The following is a 24,245-nucleotide window of genomic DNA, read 5'->3' as shown; positions in this document are numbered from 1 at the left end:
TGACTTGGCTATTTATGTCCAAATCAAGATAGGTGTCAGGGCAAAGAACAGGAGGAGTGGGAAGCACGTCAGGCAGCTAGAAGACACTGGTCTCATCTCAAGCTTCCAGTTGATTAGTTACTTGTAACATGAATAGTTCAGCTTAGCCACCAGGGTTCCGTTTGGCTTTGCATTCTACTCCAGTTCAGTGTTGAGTATCCCTGATCTGGAAAATCTTTTTTTGTGTGTGTGTTTGTGATACTTGGGATTGAATTCAGGGGGCGCTCTACCACTAAACTTCCTCTCCAGCCCTTTTTATTCTGAGACAGATCTCACTAAGTTACTGAGGGTTTAATAAGTTGTTGAGGCTGGCCTCCAACTTGTGATCCTTTTGTCTCAGCCTCCCATACTGCTGGGATTATAGGTGTGAGTCACTGTGCTCTGCTCCTGATTCGAGATCAAATCTGAAATCCATATTTCTAAGTCCCATGATGCTTAACTGGTAATGTCTATGTAAATATTAAAAAAAAAATAGCCTCTTCAAAATCTGAAATACTTTTGCCCAAGTATTTTGGGTGAAGGATAATCAGCCTGTCACCAACTTTTTGGGGTTGCAGCATAATTGGCAACTTGATCGTTTATTATCTTCCTGGAGTTGTCAGCGGAAGTTATTCCTTTAAGCCCCCTTGGGAATGCCATAGAGCAGGTCAGTGCTTTCTTAGCAGCCAGGGGGAGACTGTGATGCTGGAAGGCCCAATATCTTTGGTTCGTGGGGGAGGAGGGCAACTCCTTGTGACGTAAGGAAGCCACAGAGCAGAGGGACTGGAAAGACTGAGTGGGAAGCGGCTGAGCTCTCCATATGGCTGCATTTCTCTATTTTCTCTAAACTGGACACAACTGCCCTTATGACACCCCGAGAAAACCTCCTTCTAATCCCTTCTGCATGCTCCTCTGTTTCTTGCCACCTTTGCTGACCTTACAGGTATGACCTGTCATCCCATAGACACATCTGGTCCGGGTTCTCCCTCTAAGCTGAGATCTCTTAGATGCCTTTTATAAAGCAGGGGCAAGTGACTGTGGGGGAGAAGAGAAGCTGTGCCCAAGCTGGGACTGAGGCCTGCACGGAGCTCAGAAGCTGTAGGCTCATGGTGCTTCGTGGCACCCAAGCTTAGGCCCTCTAGGCGAATGTGACTGTACCGCAGGCTGGATGCCTTTCTTGGTAGGTCTCAGAGAAGGCCTATCCTTTCTAGGTCAATTCATCAGTTATTTCAGTGGAAAAGAATTTTAATGTCACCTTCCAAGACCTTCTCTCTTCCCTGTGAAACAGAGTGATTTTAAAATAAAATGAACTCCTCTAAAATCAATAGTCCTGTGTCATTGTGTTCTTCTTGCCCAAGTCTTCTCAGATTTCATCATTTATTCAAAAGCGATTGGAAGCAGGACATGGAAAAATTAATGAGCTCTGAAAAATGAGGCTGTACCTCAGACTTGGGGTTTTAGGATTGTGTTCCCTTTTGTTGGGGACACTGGATACAAGTTAGGATGGTCTCAAATGTGCAAGAGAAAAACAATGCTTCTCTCTTGCACATTTAAAGTAAAAGTCAATATTTTTCCTCCAGAATATTTACTAAAATGACACACATCTGTCTGATGGCAAAGGACTGACATATTAATCACACCACCAGTACACAAAAAGTGAAACAATTCTCAAAATAAGTATCACAGAGGGCAGCAAAGTGAATAAGAAATGACCAGGTCACCTTCATCTTTAACAAGAAACTTATTAACATGCTATAAAATGTTTTAGGTTTAAAAGCTTTTTCAGAATTATAAATTTATGTAAAGTACTAGAAAATCAAGTAAAGTTCAATAAAAGTGTCCCTAGGAAATGCAGTAACTGACCCAGCACAAATTATCTCAGAACAGCCTCTGGTTTTTAATTTTATGCTGTATCTAGTCTAAATTGGGGGAAAGAAGAGGCAGACAACACGACAATTTAGGGATTCAAAAATCTTGCTCTCATTGTGCACCATGGGAAGACTGAGGGCCGTGTTGTCACCAAGTGCCCCAGAGAACTGCGCTGTTGGGTATGAATGAAGATCTTCTCTGCTACGGAATTATCCTCTACTCTCTGGCTGGTAGCTTTTGGCTACTCTGATCTTGTGGCTGGATTTGTGTCAGGCTATGATAATGACAATGACAGAGCTGATTTAGAGATCTGCCAGGAGATTCCAAGTAACATCAAAGCCTGGCTATTCTGAGACATTCCAAGGAACACCCCCCTTCGGAGCCCTTTCCAATCCCCTTTAAAGGAAAGAAAGGCAGAGAAAGCAAGTGCAGAGAGAGGGAATATGTGGGGAAAACTGGATGGATACAGATGATAAAGAGCAAGAGCTCCCTGCTACTCAGGGTCCCTCATGCTGGTGGGGTGTGGAGTGACACTGCTCATCTGCAAATGAGGCCCAGTGCCATCCTTTCCCCTCCCAGCTGTGACCGTGGTGGTGGTGGCTACGAAACTCCTTCAGGGCAGCTGGGCAGACTGCTGCACATATTCTACCTGGGACCAGGTGGATGTCAGGGAGGCAGAAATCCCCTAATTCTGATCTCATATGTAAAAAGAAAAAAAAATCCAATTTCAAGTATAAGATGTTCTCTGAATTGAATATAATTCACAAAAGGATAGCCTAGAGAAGTTACTTCTGGCATCTGGAACCAGCAGAAAGGCTGGAGGAGACCAATTCACTAAAACACAACTCGGCAGCAGTGCAGACTGAATTCGGCAAATGCACTGGTGGAACAGCCCAGATGCACTTGAACTTGTGGGGAGAGTTCTTCTGCCCTTTTTTCCCCTTTCGGTGCTTATGCTTCCAGCCATATTGAAAACCAACAAATACAAAACACAACCCAGAAGCTCCCACCGAAAAATCAGAAAAGAGATTCAAATTACCTGTTCCGTTTCCATCTAGTCCTCGCAAGTAAGGAAAACTGTCCACCTCCGAGGGAGAACTGGCAGCTGTGAGGAAAGCGGTCAGGTCGCTGTAGCTGGTGTTCTCAGGCAACCTCAGGGCCCTTCTCTGGAAATGAACGCGAGGCTGTGGCCGGGCACCTGCAGGGATTAACCTCTGAGTTACCTCCCCGAGGAGGAGCCGTTTCAGTTTCAGGAAATGCCAAACCAGGAAGGGGCTTCTCCAGGGTTTCCACTTGCCTCCCCACCCGGCTCCTTCCCAGACTGCCTCCCATCCCTCATTCAGGCAGGACACAAAAATGTGGCAACATGCTATTATGGGGCGAGAAATAATAGCCCATTGTCACAATTGTTTTGACACAGGATGTTATTTAGGTTTTTAACAAAAAGCTTTTTCCAAGTTCTATTTGTGAACAGTCTCGTCACTGCAGGACGGATAACATTTTGGGAAAGTCTGAGTAAATGAAACAAATATTTGACAATTAATCTCTTTACACAAACAATGCCACAGATAGGCTTTGACACTGGTACAAACCCATTCCCTCATCTCTCTCTGGCAAAATCTGGTCTAACTCTAGAGACCGAAGTGAAGCAGAGCAAAGGGATGAAATGTTCAGTCTTGGAAAGAATCGCAGACAAGAGGCCCCCAGCACGACTGCTCTCTTCCTCGTGGAAGCTGCCATCTGGCAGCCCGACTATTCCTCAGGGGTGCTTACTAGTTGTGTCAGATTATGTCACAGGTTTTATAATAAAATGATCCAAAGTTATGCCTCTTCACCAAGTCCTGCTCCTTTGTGAGAAGGCTGGTGTACCCAAACGGTTACCTTGTGATGTCACCTGCGGTTTACCTTTTTCCAGATGTTATGATTGCAAAGCTTGAATCTGTTTGTACCTAATGCGGTGGTGATAGTCACACGATGTGAAGTTGGGAAATAATTTTGCATAAACCCAGCAGAAACATCATTAAGACAAAAACTGTAATATCCTACCACAGCATGAGGTTGAACCTGAGCCAAAGGCTCCTTCTTTCCGACCCACAGCTGGCCTAGTATACCAGCCTTGCCAGGAGTGGGTGGTGTTTAAGCCCACCCCAGGGTTCCCTTTAACTTGCCAGGGAGGAAGAACCTATCCAGAAGTATTCTAGAAGAAGCAAGAGCTTGAAGAATCAATGAGTCCAAGGTTCTTCTCTTTCTACGGGTGAGACCATGAAAGCTCAAAAGACTGATAAAATTATATCTTGGATAGGGTCATCTTGGCTACCTGTGACCTCAGTGGTAGACGGTCATAATGCTTCTTCCACCTCCTAAAAATCATTGATATGATCCATCCTCTGACTGGCTGTCCTCTGCGAAACACAGGCTCAGGTTCAGAGCCCTCTCAGCTAGGTGCCCAAAGTCACGATGGCCCTCTCTCACTCAGGTCACTTCCACTGGTAATGACTACACACGTCCATCAGTCCGGTTGCAGACCATCCACATCTTGTAACATCCCTAAAATAAACGCACTGCAATATACCAGCCTCTGCGAGGGCATCTGTATCTTTCAACATTTCCTCCATTTTCTTAGCCAGGTCATCTTTTCTTTTGATTCTTCTGAATACTCATCTCTCACTTCTGCTGTTTCCTTGGTCTGCAATGATTGTGCTCCCAGTAGCTCTGACACACACTGTCACTGCCATGACACAGATTCTGTCTGCTGAGGGGCCCAGCATGTTCCCCCAGCTGACTGCAGCCCAAACCCATGACTGGTGAAGTGATAGAGACATCTGAGGAATCTAAGGGCACAGGTTATTCTAAGCCACGGCCTAAACATATCCAAATGGGTATATGTAGGTGGGGGGAGTGGTTATGGCTGGCCTATCTTCATGTATTAAAGCTGCTCAATTTTCACATGACTGGGTGGGAATGAGGCTGAAGAGTGGCCCAGCCTGCCTGTCACCCCCGCTTGCCTCTTTTACATTCCTCACAGCAGCTGTTTGAAACTTCTTCTGTTCTTCTCACACTTAGGGCTCCATCCTCATCCTCAAAATGCTTCGATTTGACTTTGCTGAAAACACTGGGTCCTCCACTTCCTCTCTGCACTTCTCTCTCCTCCAAGGTCAACCCCAATCCCTACCCCAACAGTTGCTTGCTTGTTTATTGTAAGATGTGGCTGCACCAACAATTCTTGCCTTTGTCCACAACCTCTTTGTCTATAGGCTTTTCTTCCCTCACCAACAATTAGACTCATTTCCTCCCCATCTAGAAAAATCACAATCAAACATTACTCTAACTCTGTTATCCCCAGAAGCAAGTGCCTTCTCTTCTTCTACCCAGCCTCCAGTGATGTGGCTTTTACCCTCAACATATGCTAGAAATGTTGACTGCCTAATCCACAAACCCCATGACCACTTCTTAGTCTTTATCCTCACCGACCTCTTCACAATGGTCCACACTGTTTGCTGTCCCCACCCACGAACCCCCTCCTTCCTGGCATTCATGGCTCTGCACACTGGTTCTCCCCAGAGTCTGCTTTTCCCCTTGCAAGTACTTTTCTTTTCTTCCTGCCTCCAGATAAAATGGTTCCTAAAGGGCTGCTGTTCATTGCCGCTGCCGTTTCTCTATTCTCTCTTTAGTGAGTTCCTTCCATTGTTATAATCTTGACTATCACTGTCCTCTCCAGCCCCAAACTCTTTTCTAACCTCCACATCGGCATTTTCCCTTTACTTCTAGGGTATTTCTACCCAGATGCCCATCTTGCACTCCCAAATCATCATGGACTTTCTCATTTAATGATCCCACATCCTCCCTAACATCCAGTTTTGACTCCAAGTCAATATCATCATTTTCCTTTTCTAATATCTTTCATATTCACTCAAAGTGCCAAGACTGGACAATCTGCCTTTGTCAACATTTCTTACATCATCTTTCCCTCCCTTTCTGCCTCCACCCTCTGTTACCCTATGTTTGCTTTTCCTCAATTATTGTGAAATTCTCCTAACTGTCCCCCTGCCTCAGTCTTACCCCATTTCTGTTCTAAGATACACACTGATCATTTCACTTATTCACACACTGACTGTTCTAAGATACCACACTGATCATGTCCTAGAGACCAAAACTACTACTTCCTCTTCAAGTGAGAGGCACAGATTGGTGCTTTAGAATTTATAAAGTTATATATTATATACATACACATACACATTTATGTATATACATATATATATATACATGTGTGATATATGACTTATATAACTGTAAATTATAACATAAATTCTTAATTCTAAAGCACCAATCTATATCTCTCTCTTTATATATATACTATCTGTGTGTGTGTGTGTGTGTGTGTGTGTGTGTGTGTGTGTGTGTGGAGAGAGAGAGAGAGAAGGAGGGGGGAAACGTAAAGAACATACACACACACACACACACACACACACATACACACACACAATATTTACAACAACTCTGTGAAGAAGGAACTCTCCTCTCTCTTTATGGGTGAGGAAACTAAAGCCCAAAGAAATTAAACAACTTGGCCAAAGTCATTCTGGTTGTAAGAGGCAGAAATTTTTTCAAACTTCTGTGTCTCTTTCTATTATCCCATGCTTACCTCAAAATAGATGCTCAATTACCAATCAGCCCCCAGTTATCTGGCCCAAAAAAAGACCACACAGTTCTAGGTTTATATGTATTTTCATGCTCATCTCCATGTCTGAGACTTCTGCCTACCGTTTCTGTTCTCACAGTTTACAAAATGCTGCTCAAATGCCACCTCTTTCCATAGCCTTTCTTGACCCCATCCCAAGCTCTAAGCTCCATTTGTGTCTCCCAGATAGTCCAAATATGACTGTGCCTTGTGCCATGTTTATGTGGATATTTGTGTATCTCCCTAATCAGGGGCACTATGAGAGAAGAAAATGGGTGGTAGAGCCACTTAACTCCAGGCTTAGGACCTCCCTCTACCACTTTTTCAGTGAGCAGCTTTGGCCTTCATGCTCTTTATCATTAAAATGGAAATGAATCATACTTATCTCCTAATGTGGTTGTCATGATGTTAGTTCAGAACACACATTTAAAGTGCCCAACAGTGCCTCAGAAGCAGGATAAGGTGCAGGATAAGCATTACTTTACCAGCTCCTCTTCTTTAAAGACAGGTGTTCTGTGGAATGCACTACATCATGTCCTGACCATACCTGATGCTCAGCAATGCTTACAGAAGTGAATGAGAAGATGGGCTATACTCGGCAACTTGCTGTATTCCAATTATGCTTTACCCTAATTCCAACTAGATCAGGATCACCAATGCTCTGGGCCAGGTAATGCTGTGTTGGGGTGCAGGCTGTCCTGTGCATTGTCACACATTTAATAGCATTTTGGGCTTCTACCCACTAGATGCTAGTAGCAGCCCTCAAGGTGGGACATCCAAAATGTCCCCAGACACTGCTAAATGCCCCATTGGAGAACAACTCTCTATATATTCTGAGAATCTTCACAATGATCCCCCAAACATACCGAGAGTCTCCTGCGTCAAGGACACAGGAGATACAAAGAGGTAAAGGACAAAGCCTCTGTGTTCCTGGACTCAAAGAGTCGAGAAGGCCAATGTGGAAATGGCTTATGGCTTACTAATCATAGTGTCGTAAGTTCTGGAATATGTAAGGAGGCAGATGAGAAGAGACAGAAGAGATGCCTGACAGGCCAGCACATGCCCAGAGGCGAAGGAAGTGTGCACACCAAGCACAGACTGCTTGGGACCCAGGGGCAGAGGACGAGGCTTGTGAAGGGCACAGTGTGTGCCACTCAAGAGCTGGACTTGAGCAGGTCTGAGTGCCATCCTGGGAGAAATGACCCGGAATGTGATGACAGTGAATAGGAAGATAAGGCAAGATGCTCCAGACTGCTCCTGTATCTGCCTCTGGGAAGACAAAAAAAACAGATACAAATGGTATCTCTGTTTTTACCCAATTCTGATAGCAGGTGGGGAATGGCTGTGGGTAGAGAGAGCCTAATGCTGAGGCTGCTATGAAGTGGCTCAAGTGAGAAATGATAAAGCTCCAAATAAAGACAGTGACACTGGGGAGTTGACAGAGGAGGCTGGAGTTGAAAATCATTTTTGGACTAAGTGACAGGCAGGGAAGTAAGAACCTCTGAGGGAGGTGAGAAGAAAGGAACAAAGTGATGGGCAGAGATGGTAAAGAAACAGAAACGAGAGTCAAGAAGGATGCAACAGGGAGGGTTTAAAGCCGGGCAGAAGTCAATGAGAAGGGGGTGGCAATTCCAGCTCAGCTAAACTCAGCAAGAGGAATTTCTCAAGAATAGCCTGGGGCCAAGTAAAAGGGAGCCTGAAGGAATGCACAAGCATGGGGAGATTCTCCAGTTTGGGAGGGAAAGCAAATTGAGGAGATTGTAACCTGACCAAGGTATAAGAAGGGCTTCTCTTTAAATGGCAGACATAAGCAATCTTGAGAGCCGAGAAAGAACTAGAAGAGAACAATGGATGATTCTGCACAAAGGGAGGAAGGTTGGAAAGAAGGAGGAGATCAGGAATGGACCCAGCGGGAATGTGAAGGGACTCATGGTGGGGCAGACAAACTGCAGGAAGGAACATGAGCAGGTCCCTGTGAGAGAGGGGGCAGAAGCCAGGGGACTGAAGCCACTATGCCCCGAAGGCCTTGATTTTCACTCTGAAACAATCAGCAAGGTCACTGCTAAGGGATGGGGCATGAAGGTGGGTGCAGGAGAGGCTTCTGGCACATGTCCTAAGGAACAGAAAAGGGACTGTGCAGGGCACAATGAAGACGCCCGGCCAAGGATGGAGACTGCTGGTCTGGGTGGTGCCAGTTGGCCAGTTGACAGATGAATAGCCAGGAGCAGTCTGGGGCATCTTGCCTTATCTTCCTATTCACTGTCATCACATTCTGTGTCATTTCTCCCAGGTTGGCACTCAGGCCTCTGAGAGGCAGAGCTACACGTTGGTCCCCAGTTCAGTGTTCTCATCTTCCATTCTCTTCTCATCTCACTGACGAATCAATTTGCCAGCATTTTACAACAATGAGCACATTTTTATGTACGGCCTCTGCTGAGGGAAATTCCTCTAACAGACCAGTTACTCAGTTTCCCACCCCACTCTTTCTCTTCACTGTTATAAGACTGTTCCAGGCTTTCTTTATAAAAGAATACCAACACTAACTAGACAACCATTTCCTTTACTTTTAAAACGCAAGGAGTGATGACTGCTAAGGCCAATTCCATTGGAAACATGCATTTACTGTAGCTTGGATGTTTGCAGGCATGTACAGAATCCTACCTAGTTTGATGAGAGAACTGTTTTATTGATGAATCAGGACAGACTTTATGGAAATATCACACAGTATCTATCACAGAAGGAAGAAGGCAGATCGTCATTTTATTTTCATAGAAAAACTCTCATTACTGTGAGTTTATTCTCTATCTTATTTGGTTGTCACTATTTTAAAGTCAAAACCCCAGCTGCAACGTTGAGAGTTTGCCTGGGGAGAACAATGCGTCCATTCCCCTTCTCTTCCCGTCGCCATCTCTCCCCGAGTAGCCTTCATTCTCTTGAAGCTTTTCCTCTAGTGTCACATCAAACAATGCAGCATCATCTCACACAGCACGCGCTCCGTGTGAAGCTTCACAAATGATCCGCCATCATACTCCCCAATCCTTTTCCCAGGCTTGTCTGACACATCAGACCCTCCAAGCAACACGCTCGAGTAAACGGGCTTACAGCACTTCACATTTCTGAGCAGGCAAGAATTTATTCTTTCCCTTTTCTAAACCCACTGAAAAAATAATAAATGCAACCACATAGGACCAGCTTGAGAATAAAAACAATATATCTTTCATAAATTCAGTGATATGTTGGTTTTGGAGATCGGAAGTGCTTTCCTTCCAACTTGCAAGCTATCCATTATTATTATAATACTGCCCAGGCCAAGGAATAGTACAAGTAAATGTTATTAAATTCATGAAATAGGGTAAGTTAAAAAAAATTAACAAAACGTCTGTAATTTTAAGAAGCTGGTATGGAAATGAGATTACAAAAGGAAGAAATGGTTCTCAGTTAATTTCTGGTTAGCAACAGGAGACAGAGATACAATAGACTGAATAAATTAATTGCTAACAAAAACTACCTAAATGACTTACCTTCTTGGGTTTACTTATCTGATCATACTACTTGCTTCGGAGAGAAAGAACTATTCAAATGCTGTGTGTGTGTGTGTGTGTGTGTGTGTGTGTGTATGCATGTGTGTGAGTGTGCATTTTGTTTTAGCATTCACAACCAAGAAAAATATTGACCATGGAATAAGCCGTCTATATAAGGAGGTTCAAAAACGCAGTTGGCGCTTTTGACTGTCTTTTTGTATTTATTTACTCCAACAGTGAATTACTCACTGGGTACCTGTCACAAGGCAGGCACAGGGCCAGGCCCTGGAGGTACCAAGATGGTGAAACACAGTTGTTGCCCTTTGGGTTTTAAATTTAGTTGAGGAGTGTGCCACCAAGCCTGGCAGACAAGGAGGAGTTGTTAAAGGACCCAGAGCCCCTGGCTGGTGGGTTATTTATAAGGATCTGAGGAACAAAAAGGGATAGTGGGGCTTGTGGGCACCTGAGGACAGGACCCGTTGGGTATTGAAAGTGCAGGAGCTGTCCCAGCTGGCCCTGGGCTGAGGACAGCTCTGGGATGACCAGGAAGGAATGTTGTGTGGGATTCCCTCTCACTCCAATGCAATTAACAAGACTCCACTAACCCCAGCTCTGCCTCCTTCTGACCTGCTTCCAAATGGCCTCCTCTTCCTACTCATCTTTTCTGTTATCTTCTAACTGGCTCACAGACAAGGGCACAGACCCAGCCTGCACCTCAGAACCATGAAGCTGCAATTCCTACCTCTCCTGGAGTCTTAATTCAGTCTGAGAAAAAGGAAGAGAGGCCAGAGCTGCTGACTTCAGCCAGTTCCCAAGCCCTGGACACTCTATGGAATGGCTACCCCTATGCTGGGTGTCTGCTCCAGATCCAGACACCATGGCCTGGAGGGATGGAGTCACATGATCCAAAGCCCTTGGCAGATGAGGTTGCAAAGCAAGACAGTTGGCACAACTCTCCTCTCCAGTGGAGATACCTGGAGTATGGGACATTTAAGCTACCCTTAATGTCCAGGGAGGGTCTGAAGACAGGATAGAAGGTGAGGTGGGATGTTCTACCCATAAAATAGGAAAAGAAACTCAGGCTGGAACAGAACACATGAGGGAGAAGAACACTTAGAAGGGAGATTGAGTCCAGATCCTAGAGACCTGTGGGTCCTCAGGAAGGAGACTATTTTTATTCTTTAGTAAAGAGGGGCCAGGGAGAGAGAGACTCAAGGCACGAAGTCTAGTTGATTCTTCTTTATTTCAGCTCCAATCATGCTGCAAAGACTGCAGAGCAGCATGCTAGCTGGGGGCAACCGCAGAGACGCACCAGGACCTGAGGAAGCACCTGGGAATGACAGTGCAGATGGCAGTACAGGCAGAGAGGTAGTGACTGGCAGTGACTTGGGTTGGGGGTCAGGTTCACTATAACTGCATTTGACTCATGGAAACGTGAGAAGGGGAGAAAAGGTCACACACAACCCTACATGGGGAGAGGATGACTGCTTACAGACTACCCATGACAGGAACTCTGCAATCCCTCATGAAACCCCTCAGAGTCTTGAGAGGAGATACTTGAGGCTGGCAGGTGACAGTGAAGAGGCGACAAGGAGGTCAGAGAGCCATGATGCAATACAGTGTGGCCATGACTCTGGATCCTACAGATTTAAGCACTGGTCACAAATATCTCACTAAGGACAGATGGAAAGGGAAGAAATGACATGTTTTCTCCTGTAGGGAACCGGTATCAAAGATGGCGCTAGAGGAAAAAAGAAGAGGCTAACAATGACTCTGTGGGGCCTACAAGGAACCAGGGAGAGGAGAAAGCAATACTCGGACACTTATTAGCCTTTGAGATTGACCAGGCCCCTAGGAAATGCAGCCAGGTGTGCCCTGGGCTGTGACCCAGACAAAATTAACAATCTCTCCTTTGGAGAGGAGAGAAGATGGAGGACAGTCCTCTTTTTCCCTTCACACACTAAAAGGATGGGTCTGACATAAATAAGATTATATTCAACTGGTAGTTTAACCAAAATTTAGATGTGTTGTGACCTCACCGGGACAAAACACGTTATGTCTCAGTTGTGGATAAATTCATTTCTGTGACCATCCAAAAATATGTGGGGTCCCTCATGAGATTTGAGTAGTCGGCCCCAAAGTTACTCTTGCTTCCCTTTTTAAATATTAAACCTACCTTGGAATCCTGATACTATTTGGACAACATCTTCATAGACCATTAGAGTAGCAGATCGTTCTGGAAGCAGGCCAAGGCTTAGCGAAGAAAATACTGCAGGAACAAAGATGGACACGAGTTTATTCTGACATTCAAATACAAAGGCCCACTCTAGTTTTCTAGGTACTCTGCATTCTTTTAATTTTCTGATGTCAAATCCATCGGTAATATTGATTTTTCAAGATGATTAGTAAATGCCCTTCAAAATACCACAAGAGTATTACAATCTCTTATATATAAACTGTTTGCCCTACAATAGTCAAAAGAGAAATTTGGTTAAAAGTTTTTAGTAAATCAACAGCTTCATTGCACTAAGAATATATTAAAAGCTTAATGCATACACTATATAAGCTCAGAATACATAACGTTAGACATTAATATTAAGAAAAAAAATTTTAAATATGTATTTAGATCATGTGTGCCTCATGGTAAAAGAATATTTGCCCCTATCCTGGAATCTGATAACATGATAGAACTTATGCCATTTAAAAATTACTGCTTAAGTACCTGGACATCCAACAACAAATTTCATGAAGCTTATACATGAGTAGAATATGTACAGATATAAGAAAAAACATAAATTATAGAATAATGATAATCATTAACATTCCCAAGCCCTTATAACAGGCAGATATTATTCTAAATCCTTTGGTTTTGGCCATTTGTCTCTCTCAAGTATTATTCGTTATTACTAACATGTCCACCTCTCTCAAGTGAAACACCTCTCTCAAGTGTTATTCGCTATTACTAACATGTCCATTTTACAGGTAATGGAATAGGTTTAAAGGTGAGGAAATAACAGGTCCTTCTTTACTTAGATGATAACTGTAAGGAGCCAGGCTTTGAACTCTGGAGGTCGAACTCTGGAAACAACCAGGTAAATGTTTGTCTACTGATGAACAGAAAAACTAAAGTGTGTTATAATCACACAAAACAGGAAGTAGTACAGACATGCCAGGAACTTTTGGATTGGTCACCGTGGGGAGTTTTTTATGGGGAACGTGGTGGTTTAAGTCACAGAAATTGGGGTGATCTCAGGCCCTTTGTTCAAAACACACTGCCTGTTGCCTTTTTGGTACTGGTAGGGCAAGTATAGGTGAGGCTGAGCTTTGTGAAGTGTTTTTGTTTGCATGTTTGTTTTTGGTGCTAGGGATGGAACCCAGGGGCCCAGGCTCTGGTTACGTGTGAGTGCTGTGTCATTGAGCCATGTCCCTAGCCCAGCATCCTTAAATTTTTAATGAATTCCAAATACGTTTATTGAGTCTTTCCTACATCAGACATGTTTCAGGAGCTGGAATCCAGTGACGACCTGATCGCTTGGCCCCGTGCAGACGTTACATGAAGGCTTGGTGGCATAAAGCAGGGAGCGAGAGGGGTTTCAAAGGAAGCCCCTTTGGTTTAGTGTTTAGTGCTTTGAGTTTTGTGTCCTCTGACAGTTCCATCTGGACTCTTCCCTACAACATTGGGCAGTGGCACTTGGGAATGGGGAGGCAGCCACAGCAGAGGGAGTGGTAAGCTGGAGAACTGCTTTGGGGGGCAAGGGGACACCCCTGGCGTGGACATCGGCATTAGGTGGGTACGAGTACACCTTTGTCCCCCATGTCCAACACTCCACAAGGGAGCAGTGCAAGGTCAGGGTGACTCACTAGGACTCTGCAGGTGCAAAAGGGAGTGTCACAAACATGGCCAGGCACAAAAGGCCACACACTGATTCCATTTATATGCCATATCCAGAAAGGCAAATCCAAGAGACAGAAGGCAAATGAGTGGTTGCCAGGTGCTGGAAGGGGTGGGGGAACAGCAAGTCAGGGGATGGGATTCCGGGTGGGGGTGGAAAAGGCTGGAACCAGGGGCCACGTGGTTGCTGCACAATTGGTGCATTTTATGGCACATGAATTCCATCTTGAACATAAAAATGAACAGAAAAGTTAAAGAAAAGAGAATTTACCTCAGAGGTTCAAAGTTCAGACATGGTTGGGGAGGAAGAATGAGAAGAAACTGCTATAGCAAAGGGTTTTGGGAGCTCCTGCCTCTGCCTGCCTGCCTGGCTATGGATGGTTCCATTAGCGGGAGGAGCCCTAACATGGTAAAATCCTAGTTATGTAACCTCTAACACTAACCCTGTTGTCTAATGGCACAGGGCACCTAGTGGCCAGGAAGAAAGGACAGGACCCCTGTGGAGGGTATGTCTGTGGGAAATAGTTCACCTCCAAATGCTGCAGTGCCACACTCTGTCTCTCCACGTGCTGCTCGGTCCCAGAGCTCGCCCAGAGCCTTAGAGCATTTTCTAGGAACACTCTGTCTGACTGGCGCGGGGGTCCCTGAGCTCTGAACTACCCGTGGGCATCCTTCAAGAGTTACGTGACCAACCACTGCAGTGTGTTTTGAAAACTTTTCTCCCCTAAACATGGTACATGGGGCAGCTGCTCTGGAAAACTGTTCTCAAAAGAGGAAAAACATGATTTCTTATAATGAGCTTGCTGAACCTGCTGAGTGTGGCAGGGGCTTCCTGGAGCAGGAGGCCAGGGACTGGGCACCCAAACCCACTGAGCACCCAGGGTGGGAAGTGGCTGAGAGGCCCCAGGAGTTTCAAGTAGATGGTACTTCTACCCATATCAGACTGATGCCCAGAGGTCCTCTTCACATCAAGTAGATTTTTTTTTTCATGGTGCTGGGGATAGAACTCAGGGACTTATGTACATGCTAGGCAAGTGCTCTACCACTGAGCCATGCCCCCAACCAGACCCTACACCCACCTTTTTAAAGTTAGATCTTGATTATTTGGTGCTGGGGATAGATCCCAGGGCCTTGTGCAGGCAAGGCAAGCACTTTACCAACTGAGCTATATCCCCAGCCCCACAGACCCTTGGTTTTTGATAAGTTGAGAGAAAGGAACATCTAACTCCACCTGGAAGAGGCAGGAAGAACAGAAAACAGTCCAGGTGGGTTTTACAAGACAAAAGACAAGCTTGCCAAGTGAGGGGTGGTAAACAAAGAGCAGCTTGGACAAACACAGAGAGGCCAGACTCTTTTAGGGAATGACAACTGCCCATGGCAGCCAAACCACGAGGCAGGTCAGGGAGCAGTGGCCAGGGGGAAGGTTCTGCACGTCATCTTTACTCCCATCTGCTGCCACCCAAGGATTTTAGGCTGGCATATAATATAAGCAGACACTTGCATTTTAAGATGCAGTGCTCAGTGGCATAGTGGGTGGTTTTGGGAGGGGGTGCAGATTAACCTGGCCAGAGGCTGCTGCAACAGCCCTGGATCACTGTAATAGCTCTGGGCTGAAGCAAGGGCTGTTGAGAAGGAAACAATTCAGATGCAGAGTGACAGTCTTTAGTGGATGGGCTAGATTTTTATGTAGTTAATTTTGTGCTTTCCTGTTTGCCAAAGGTGAAGAAGATGCTCTCTCTATGCTAGGCTCTCCAATCCCCAATCTATACCCGCTTCTATGAAAGGGAAAAAAAAAATTCAACACAACCTCTAGGAAACTATTGTTAAGGATGAAAAAAGAAATTCACTCCAAGATCTCATAAGGAGGCTCATGCAAACTAAAACGCTGTGCGCACACACAGTAGAGAAAACATTTGTTAGTTTTGATTTTTTCATATTAATTTTAGAAGAGGCTCCCGGCTCTTTTCTCTTCCTTGCCCAATTACCTGAAATACCAAAAGTATTAAGATATACCTACAAAAGAAAAAAAGTGACAAAAGCAATAATCTACTCTGCTTTTTACAAGAGGCCCATATAAATTTTGGTTGCTTCCTGTCTCATTTAAGAGTATCTTTATTATGTTGAAAAGCCAAGCAGAATAAAATAATCAAAGACCAGGGGAGGTACTTGGAAATTATCCAGTTTAATCAATTTCATTTTAGAACTGAGAAACACAGGCTCAGAAACTCTTCATAGGCCCAAGCTATGTGGGGCCGGCTAGGGGTGGGCAGGCTTGGTACTGGGTGTCTTCAAGCCTCATCCAAAATTCTTCCAATTAAACTACTCTATTGCCATTATTTGACTCATTTAGGAAAATGGACATTATGGAAATGGTTTCTTTTTCTCAAAGGATCATTATGTTAACATAGTCGAAATTAATAAAATTGGACTACAGTCGATCTTCATTATTCATGGATTCCATCTCTGCAAATGTGCCTACTTGCTAAAATTTACTTGTCACTTCAAAATCAATGCTCTTGGTGTTTTACATGCCTATGGGAAGAGTAGCCAAAGATGTGAGTTTCCCGATTCACATATTTCCAGTGGAGACACCGGACACTCTGCATTTTGTTTCAGCTCTCATCTCTAAGTGTTCTTTTCTCCATTTATTTAGCTGCTAAGCTTTTCACATTTTTTCCCCACTTTCTGTTGGTGATTTTACTACTGAAAATGGCCCCTAAGCTTAATACTGAAGTGCTGTCTGGGTTCCTTAGTGAGAGAAGGCTGGGATATGCTTTATGGAGAAAATATGCATGATAGAAAAGCTTGCTTCAGCTACAGTGCTGTGGGCCATGAGCATGAGTTAACCAGCCAACAACAAATATTAAATAAGGTATTTTTAAACAGAAACGCAAATACAACATTGTGAGCACAGAGGCTCCAGGAACAAACTTACCCTGTGCTTCCCTCAAAGTACTGGTTCGGTATTTGCTAACTCCATCTTTGAGGCAACTTTATAGACTGTAACTTCCACAAATAATGCCAGTTGTCTGTACTTCGTGTGGCTGTTCACCTAACACAGGCAGATACTGTTTAAATTTTCCCTAGATTATTTCCAGTGACTTCACAGTATAGAAAATAATGAAGTCAACTGAGTTTCTTTGTTGTGAGATGGAGCCTAATAAATGCGTCCTTTCCTCTTTTACAGGCTCTCAGGGTTCTCCCAGGCCCACAGTCCTCCATTATTTGGTGCACCGCATAGTTTTGACTCTCATTTGACACTTCTGATATTCTCCAACTGAACTTCTAGCCCAGACTCTCTTTAGGAACCCCAGTATATTTCAAACTGAAGGCTGGTTATGCTCACTTGGTATCCCAGAGGCAATTTAACCAAATATATATTACACTAAACCTTATCATCAGCCACCAGTCCAACACCTGTCCCTCTCCTCCTGTCTTCCTGATCTCCTTTAGGGTCTCCATCCACCTCTGCTTGGGGGAACCTGGTGTGGTCTTTCAAGCCTATCGCCTCTCCTTGCAGGCTCTGTCCAGTTTCACCAGCCAGAAATCTGAGGTTCAACTCTAATTTTTTCTGTTTGCTCTTCTACCTTACCTCTTTCTCATCCATTCTCCAAGGACTTTCAAGAATGCTGCCTGTTCAGTATTTCTCAGGTCTGTCCCTTTTTCTCTTAAATTTTTCCCACATGATCCCCTTCAATTGTATTAACATCAAATCCACTTTCCACAACTCATAGAGTAGGGATCTCAAACCTTAGTGAACATTTTTTATACATGAAGCATCTGGTGGTGGCAGTGATAAGGCTGCTTGTAAAAATACAGATTCCCAAGACAGCCTCCCACATTGAATGGCTGAGTCCTGTCTCTCTGTTTCTACCAACATCTTTTGATGCTGGTATCTATTAACCCCAAGGCTCGGTACCCCTACGGTCTCCTCCAGGAAACCCTGTTCATTCCCCCCAGCACTGGTTAAGCCTCTTCCCCTGGCATCCCATATGAGTGTCTGTATATAAATTTATCTGAGTACTGACCCTGCATGATGGCTGACTTTGATTGTCAACTTGACTGGATTAAGGGATGCCAAGACAGGTAGAAAGCATTAATTATTTTCAATCATTGCATTATTTATTCTAAAAGCTTCTATAGACACTGAGCACATATATCCTCTTCTGCTAAAGGAAAATCCAGGTGGTTTGGCATTTGGTTACAATAATTAGACTCAGTCATCTTGGCCAGTGAGTAGATGATCTGGGAAAGATCTGCTTTAGTGTGTGTGTGTGTGTGTGTGTGTGTGTGTGTGTGTGTGTGTGGTGGGATGGAGGTGGTGGGGGGTCCCAGACAGAACTAAAAGGTGGAGGAAAGACAAATTCTTGCTCACTCTCCTCTGGAGGTGGATGCCCTTCTTCACCTGCTCTTGGAGGTCAGAACTCCAGGTTCTCTGGCTTTTAGGTTTTGGGACTCATACCAGTGGCCCCTGGGCTCTTGGGCCTTTATCTCAGACTGAGACTTACACCACTGGAGTCCTTGATTCTGGGGCCTTTGGACTTGGACTGAGCCATTTTACAGGATTCCCTAGATTCTCCAGTTTGAAATGACCTATTGGGGGACTTCTTAGCCTCCATCAGCAGGTGAAGCAATTTCTCTAGTAAGTTCCCTTTTCTCCATGTCTCTAGATAACTTATCAGTTCTGTTTCTCTGGAAAATGCTGATTAAAAACACCCTTGTGATGGAAATTATTTCTATGGCTGACTTCATAACCAAACTTGAAACTATCTAGGCCGAGTTCCAGATCTGGTGCCCAGGGCAGTGTCTGGTATATAGTTGGTACTTGATAAAAGTAAATTGAAATACAAAAAAATTTACAAATTTGAGTAGACACTGGGGCTTTATAAAGCAGAGAAAGCTCTTCTAGGTGTGGCCACACATCCTCAAGGCAGCTGGGTCCCTGCAAGGAGTTTGTCTGGCTATGCTGCAGGACGGAGCTGAACACCGACATGGGTAATTTTCCCAGGACTGCCCTTAATGCTACGCACTTACTGATCACCTATTGTGCTGGGTGCTATAGGGTAGTTTACCTGTGGTGACTAATTTTTAGCCAGAACGACTCCACAAGGTCTTAGCTTCAATTTACCGAACTGGCAAAAGGAAGCTAGAGGGCTCCTCTGCAGAAAGGGGACCAGAGCCCAATCAATCGGTTTCTAAAGCCTGTGCTGTTGTGACTCTCAGCCCCAGCTTTGACACTCACCGGTCTTGGTGTCAACATACAGTATGGTCTGGGTACCAGGTGGAGTCTGAGGTCAGGGGACAGAGGGGTTCAGTAGCTGCCACTCCCCACCTACCCTACCTTGAGCTGAAGCTGTGTTAGGCATCATCCTCACTCCTGGCAGTGGACACACCATTCTGTGTGACCAACAGGAAAGGGGTAAGACTTTTGGACATCCTTGCACTGGGCCCCTGATGTGACAGCCGAGGAAGGAGGCTCCAGAAGCTGAAGAGGACATTGTGCGCTAAAGCCCAGTTACACACCTAGTCCTACTAGTTGTCACGGTGCAAAGTGAAGTGGTGGGGAGATGATTCCACTGTGTGTATGTGACATGGCAGCCAGCTTCACACGTTGACCCCATTTTCCCCCCACCTAACGGGGCCCCAAAAGGTCGGCAGAAAATCAACACACAGGTTTTACTGACTGTCTGACTTAACACCTTCAAAACCGTTTCTGTTCTTACTCCGGCATCATTCGCCAATACCATGAAGTTGGTTTTAGACAAAGATTAAGAACACCTTACCAGGTAATCGGATTGGCTTCCACGGGGCAGAGTTTGGCACATAGGCATGCTTTGTGGCGGTGACGATTAACTGACTGCCCAGCTTGTACTGGAACTTGACAAAAGCGACACCATCTGTCCCTGACGTGCCAGAGGCAATGGAGACCTGGTTGGCAAAGATCTCAATAAGCGCATCTGTGACGGGCTGGTGGGTACTGGCGTCGCTGACGTGCACCTTCAGTGTGACTTCTAGAAACAGAAGAAGCAAAGAGAACAGCTGTTGTGAATCAAGAAACAACAATAGCAATTCTTCCATACCTGAGATAAGAGCTGGAAGGTGGGCCACGCTGACAATCTAGGTCAATTGTGGTCATTGTGACTGGGGATGTCTTCTTCTTAGAGGTCCCCCTTTTACTTTAAATAATTTCCTACTTTCTTCAAAGCCACTGCCTGTCATCCACAGCTTTCTTTACTCCTTCCTGTTTACTCCAACAGATAATTGAGAGTCAGGTTCTATCCACTCAACATGCTGGACAAGAAACACAATAGTCTTCCATTCTTTCCAGCATTGCCGGCAAATAGCCCCAAAGGGCTCTGGCCACTACAGAAGGGAAATACATGGTTGGTGCAGGATAAAATCAACAATGTGAAAATCGGGTACATTATACACTTATTTGGTTCTCTAATTTTATCCATGTATCTTCATGCAGACTTGCAGGAGGTATACTACACATAGTTTCTCACTGAACTTGGTCTTCCATATCTCCAAATAGTATGCTAAATTACAACGTAAACTCATTTTCATAATATTCATATGGCAAAAATCCTCTCAAAGAGGGCAAGTGGGAAGAGCTCTGTAGGGCTTCATTGATGATTTATGTAATTTTATGTAAATGTAACATTTACTAACAATTGGGATTAGGTTTCAGATCGCCTTTTAATGTTTGCTGAGAAGGCAAAACCCACAAAGATTTGCAAAAAAAAAAAAAGGATTCATGAATAAACAGAGAAAGAGGGAGCTCATCTAATCAGTCTAAGATTTTACCACTTGAATTTCTTCTAATATAGAGAGCCTAGCTTATATTCTGTAATTATATACTTTGGAAGCAATTACTTAGCACATTCTTTTGGTGAGATAGAACAGGGGAAAATGTCAAAATGGTTGGGTAATTGTTACAGACCACTGGGGTATAATTTTAATAAGAGTAGCATTGAGACTATCCATTCAATAGCAAACAAAATTACTACTACTGAGAGACAACCAGAGGAGAAACCTGACCAGGAGAGGCACTACTGGCTAACAGTAGCCTCCTTTTGCAGATAAAAAGAGGAGCCTATAAATGGACTCAAACCTAAGCATGCATTAAGATGTACCATGATTCTTTGTGGTCAGCGAGAGTTGTAGGACGCTGTTACTACACTGAAATGGGGACATCATTCTTTCACTCCTTATCAGTCACCAAGTCCTGCTGATTTTGATTCCAAAATACACATCTCGAAACAGCCCTTCTATATCCACGCTAACATTACTCTATTTCAGGCCCTCACCATCTTTCATCCAGACTGCTGCTCAATCTTTCTAACAAAAATTGCCCCTATCTTCAGACCTGATCCTTAAAGTTCCACTGAAGTCAGAGGAAGCTAGCTAAAATACTGAGCTGACCTTGAACTCTTTTTAGTTGTCCCCCTCCCATCACCTGTAGCAGGAGTGAGCAACTGCAGCCAAACCCTCAAGCCAAATGTGGCCCATGTCTTGTTTTTGAATGGTCCATAAGCTAAAAATGATTTTTACACTGTTAAATGACTAAAAAAAAAATCAAAAGAATAATATTTTGTAACACAAGAAAAGGATCTTGAATTTGAATTTCAATGTCCATGAAGTTTTTTTATTTGTTCTTTTTAGTTATACATGACAGTAGTGTCTATTCTGCTATATTTACACAAGCATGGAATATATCTTATTCTAATTAGGATCCCAGTCTTGTGGATGTACATTTTCCCATAAAGTTTTATTGGAACATAACCTAAGTGTCCTTGTTTCATTTATCTCATATATATATATATATAAATATATATATATATATAAACATACATATACATATATATTTTAATTGTAGTTGGACACAACACCTTTATTTTTATTTATTTATTTATTTTTTATGTGGTTCTTGAGGATCGAACCCAGCACCTTGCACATGCTAGGCACGCGCTCCCCGCTGAGCCATAACCCCAGCCCTCATTTATTTCTTATTAACTATTTTTAAGTAGTTACTACCATGATACTTTTGAAAAGCATTAATCGATTCAGATAACTAATGAACTGTACTTAGAAAATATTTACTGATCAACTATTGTAAGCTTAGCATGATACTAGGTGCTGTGGGAGATTTAAAAAAGAAACAAAGAAAATGATATATGGCTCCATTTTTTTGAGTTTACAGTTTTTGGTGGGAGAAAGGAAGACCATATGGGTACCAGAAAAGGAAAAGGATGAAACAAAGTTAGTCAATGTGAAAAAGAAGAGGCTAATGAGATCTGGGATTAGTGTGCAAAATCAAGAGGAAAGAACAAAGATTTAGAAGTATCCACTGAGATGGGGTGACAGTCCAGAGATTTACAGAAGGATGTGGCAGGTCCATGCTCCAACGGTATGGACGTGGCTTTCTGAGAAGGAGCTGTACACATACTAACCCTGATTATGGGTTACAGGGTTCGGTGGGGAATGCTTCCTGGAAGACATGACAAGTGAGGCCGTGACCAGAAGGATGGGGGACACAGCAGACAAGTCTTGTGGACAACTGGGCATCTTTTCAAATAGACTTCTCCCATTTGAGGATGTTCCTATGAGTTCCAGAAACCCATGTTCCCAGCCTTCTTAGTAGCTAAGATGGAGAAGGAATGGATTTTGGCTGTGCTAGTCTGACGTCTTTGTGCTAGATTCTGATTTGGAAGACAAGAAGCAAGCGGTTTTTCTGACCAAAGTGATCTTGGACTAGGTATCTGGTTTGCCGACAGAAAAAGTGCCACGTGAACAGTCCCTCCATATGGCTCTGGAACTGTTCTGGCTTCTAGCCCTGTCCTCCCTCAGATTCTTTGAGCCACCTAAAAGCGTTAATGAACGCCTTTCTCCTTACACCAGCTAATGTGGGTAGTGCTGTTTGCTTTTCGCGGTTCTAGCGACATCCTGGCATGATTTCACAAGGTTGAGGACCATGTTCTTCAAACTGCACCTGCCAGCTCTCCTCAGGCCCCAGCCTTCATTCTTGGTCAACACTCCTCATGGACTCTTCCCTGCATGCCTGCTCACTATAGGTGTACCTGCCGAGGGTGGTGCTCAGGCCTTTTCCTGCTACACAGATACTCAGTGAATTATTTCATGATCAGGAATTCACTCATCGCCTCTAGAGTGGTCTCGAAATTTCATCAGTCAGTGGCAGAGCCAAGAAAGAAGCAGCAAGCACTCAGGAATTCTTCCTCTAGCATGATTCAGAGCTCCTTGGCTCTTGGCAATCGCAAGGAGTTTGGCTCTGTGGGTACAAACTAGTCCATTTTAAGTAGTACAAAGAGCATCTGCTTTGTGGGTAGAAAACTAAACATTATCTTTTAGTCCAGTATTATCTTTTAGTCATTTCCTTTTTAACTGCCACAAATTTAGAACTAAATGCAACAAGACTGTTTCAAATTGTTGGCTTAGGAGAAGGGACCTCTAAGTAGCAAGTAAAGAACAAACATAATTGCAGGGACAGGAGGACGGAATTATACATAGAAGACTCCCTCCGTCAGGGTTTGACAAAACTGTCGACATGGAAAGGCCATGAATAAAGGAGGCCTGGTTTTTCCTCCCCCTCTTCATCTTCAAATAATGCTGAATACCTTTCGTGACTTTTAATGTCAGAATGCATTCATTTTATACCTTCTCATCCAAACTCCAGAACAAATACCCTCTGTGATTTTTACTGGGAACAGAGCTGAAAGTACAACATTCACCTGCTTTTTGAGTACCCTATACTTCTCAATTCTCACATCTATTCTAACAAACTCTGACTTTTATCTCAGAAGCGAAGGCAAGATGTCTGTGGACTTGAGTTGTTGGTTTTTTTTTGTTGTTGTTGTTTGTTTGTTCCGTGAAGTTTTTAGCTCCCTCTGAGTGTTTTGTGTTCCCTTTTATATTTCCTCAAATTGGCCTTTATTGTGGGATTTTAATTTTTCCTTTCCTTTGGTTTCCACAGCAACCCACCTTCATGGGGAACCCAGGATTTTCTGGGTTGGTCATAAGGTCCTGACAGAGAGTTTATTTCCCTCAGGCAGAGTAAGGAGGTCTCTGATATTAAGTTGCCTGGAGCTTTGGGGGATGCCTGATATCAGGGCAGTGGCTGGAAAGGAAGTCAGTATACTTAGCCTCCAGCACTATCATTAGCTATATTTAACCCCAATTTAAGGGAGCTACAATGGCTTTTCATCTCTTAAATGAAACAATAAAAGATCACTTAAAAACATTTTCAAAA

The 24,245-nt window shown here is 43.9% G+C and overlaps 1 protein-coding gene across 2 annotated transcripts in view; it reads right to left on the bottom strand.

Moving 5' to 3' along the window:
* Fam171a1 (family with sequence similarity 171 member A1) overlaps positions 1-24,245 on the bottom strand; it is a 116,416-nt gene that overhangs the window by 30,350 nt on the left and 61,821 nt on the right. For both annotated transcript variants that reach the window (XM_078023366.1, XM_078023367.1), the window contains exons 2-4: positions 19,762-19,989; positions 12,263-12,355; positions 2,927-3,085 (exon numbers count right to left, since the gene is read on the bottom strand). In XM_078023366.1, coding sequence (XP_077879492.1) covers positions 2,927-3,085; positions 12,263-12,355; positions 19,762-19,989 — 480 coding nt within the window. The remainder of the gene's footprint in view (positions 1-2,926; positions 3,086-12,262; positions 12,356-19,761; positions 19,990-24,245) is intronic.

This window comes from Ictidomys tridecemlineatus, chromosome 10, assembly GCF_052094955.1.
Source record: "Ictidomys tridecemlineatus isolate mIctTri1 chromosome 10, mIctTri1.hap1, whole genome shotgun sequence".
Classification (NCBI taxonomy): Eukaryota; Metazoa; Chordata; class Mammalia; order Rodentia; family Sciuridae; genus Ictidomys; species Ictidomys tridecemlineatus.
The sequence above is the reverse complement of the archived record's forward strand: the minus strand, read 5'-3'. Positions and strand labels throughout refer to the sequence as shown.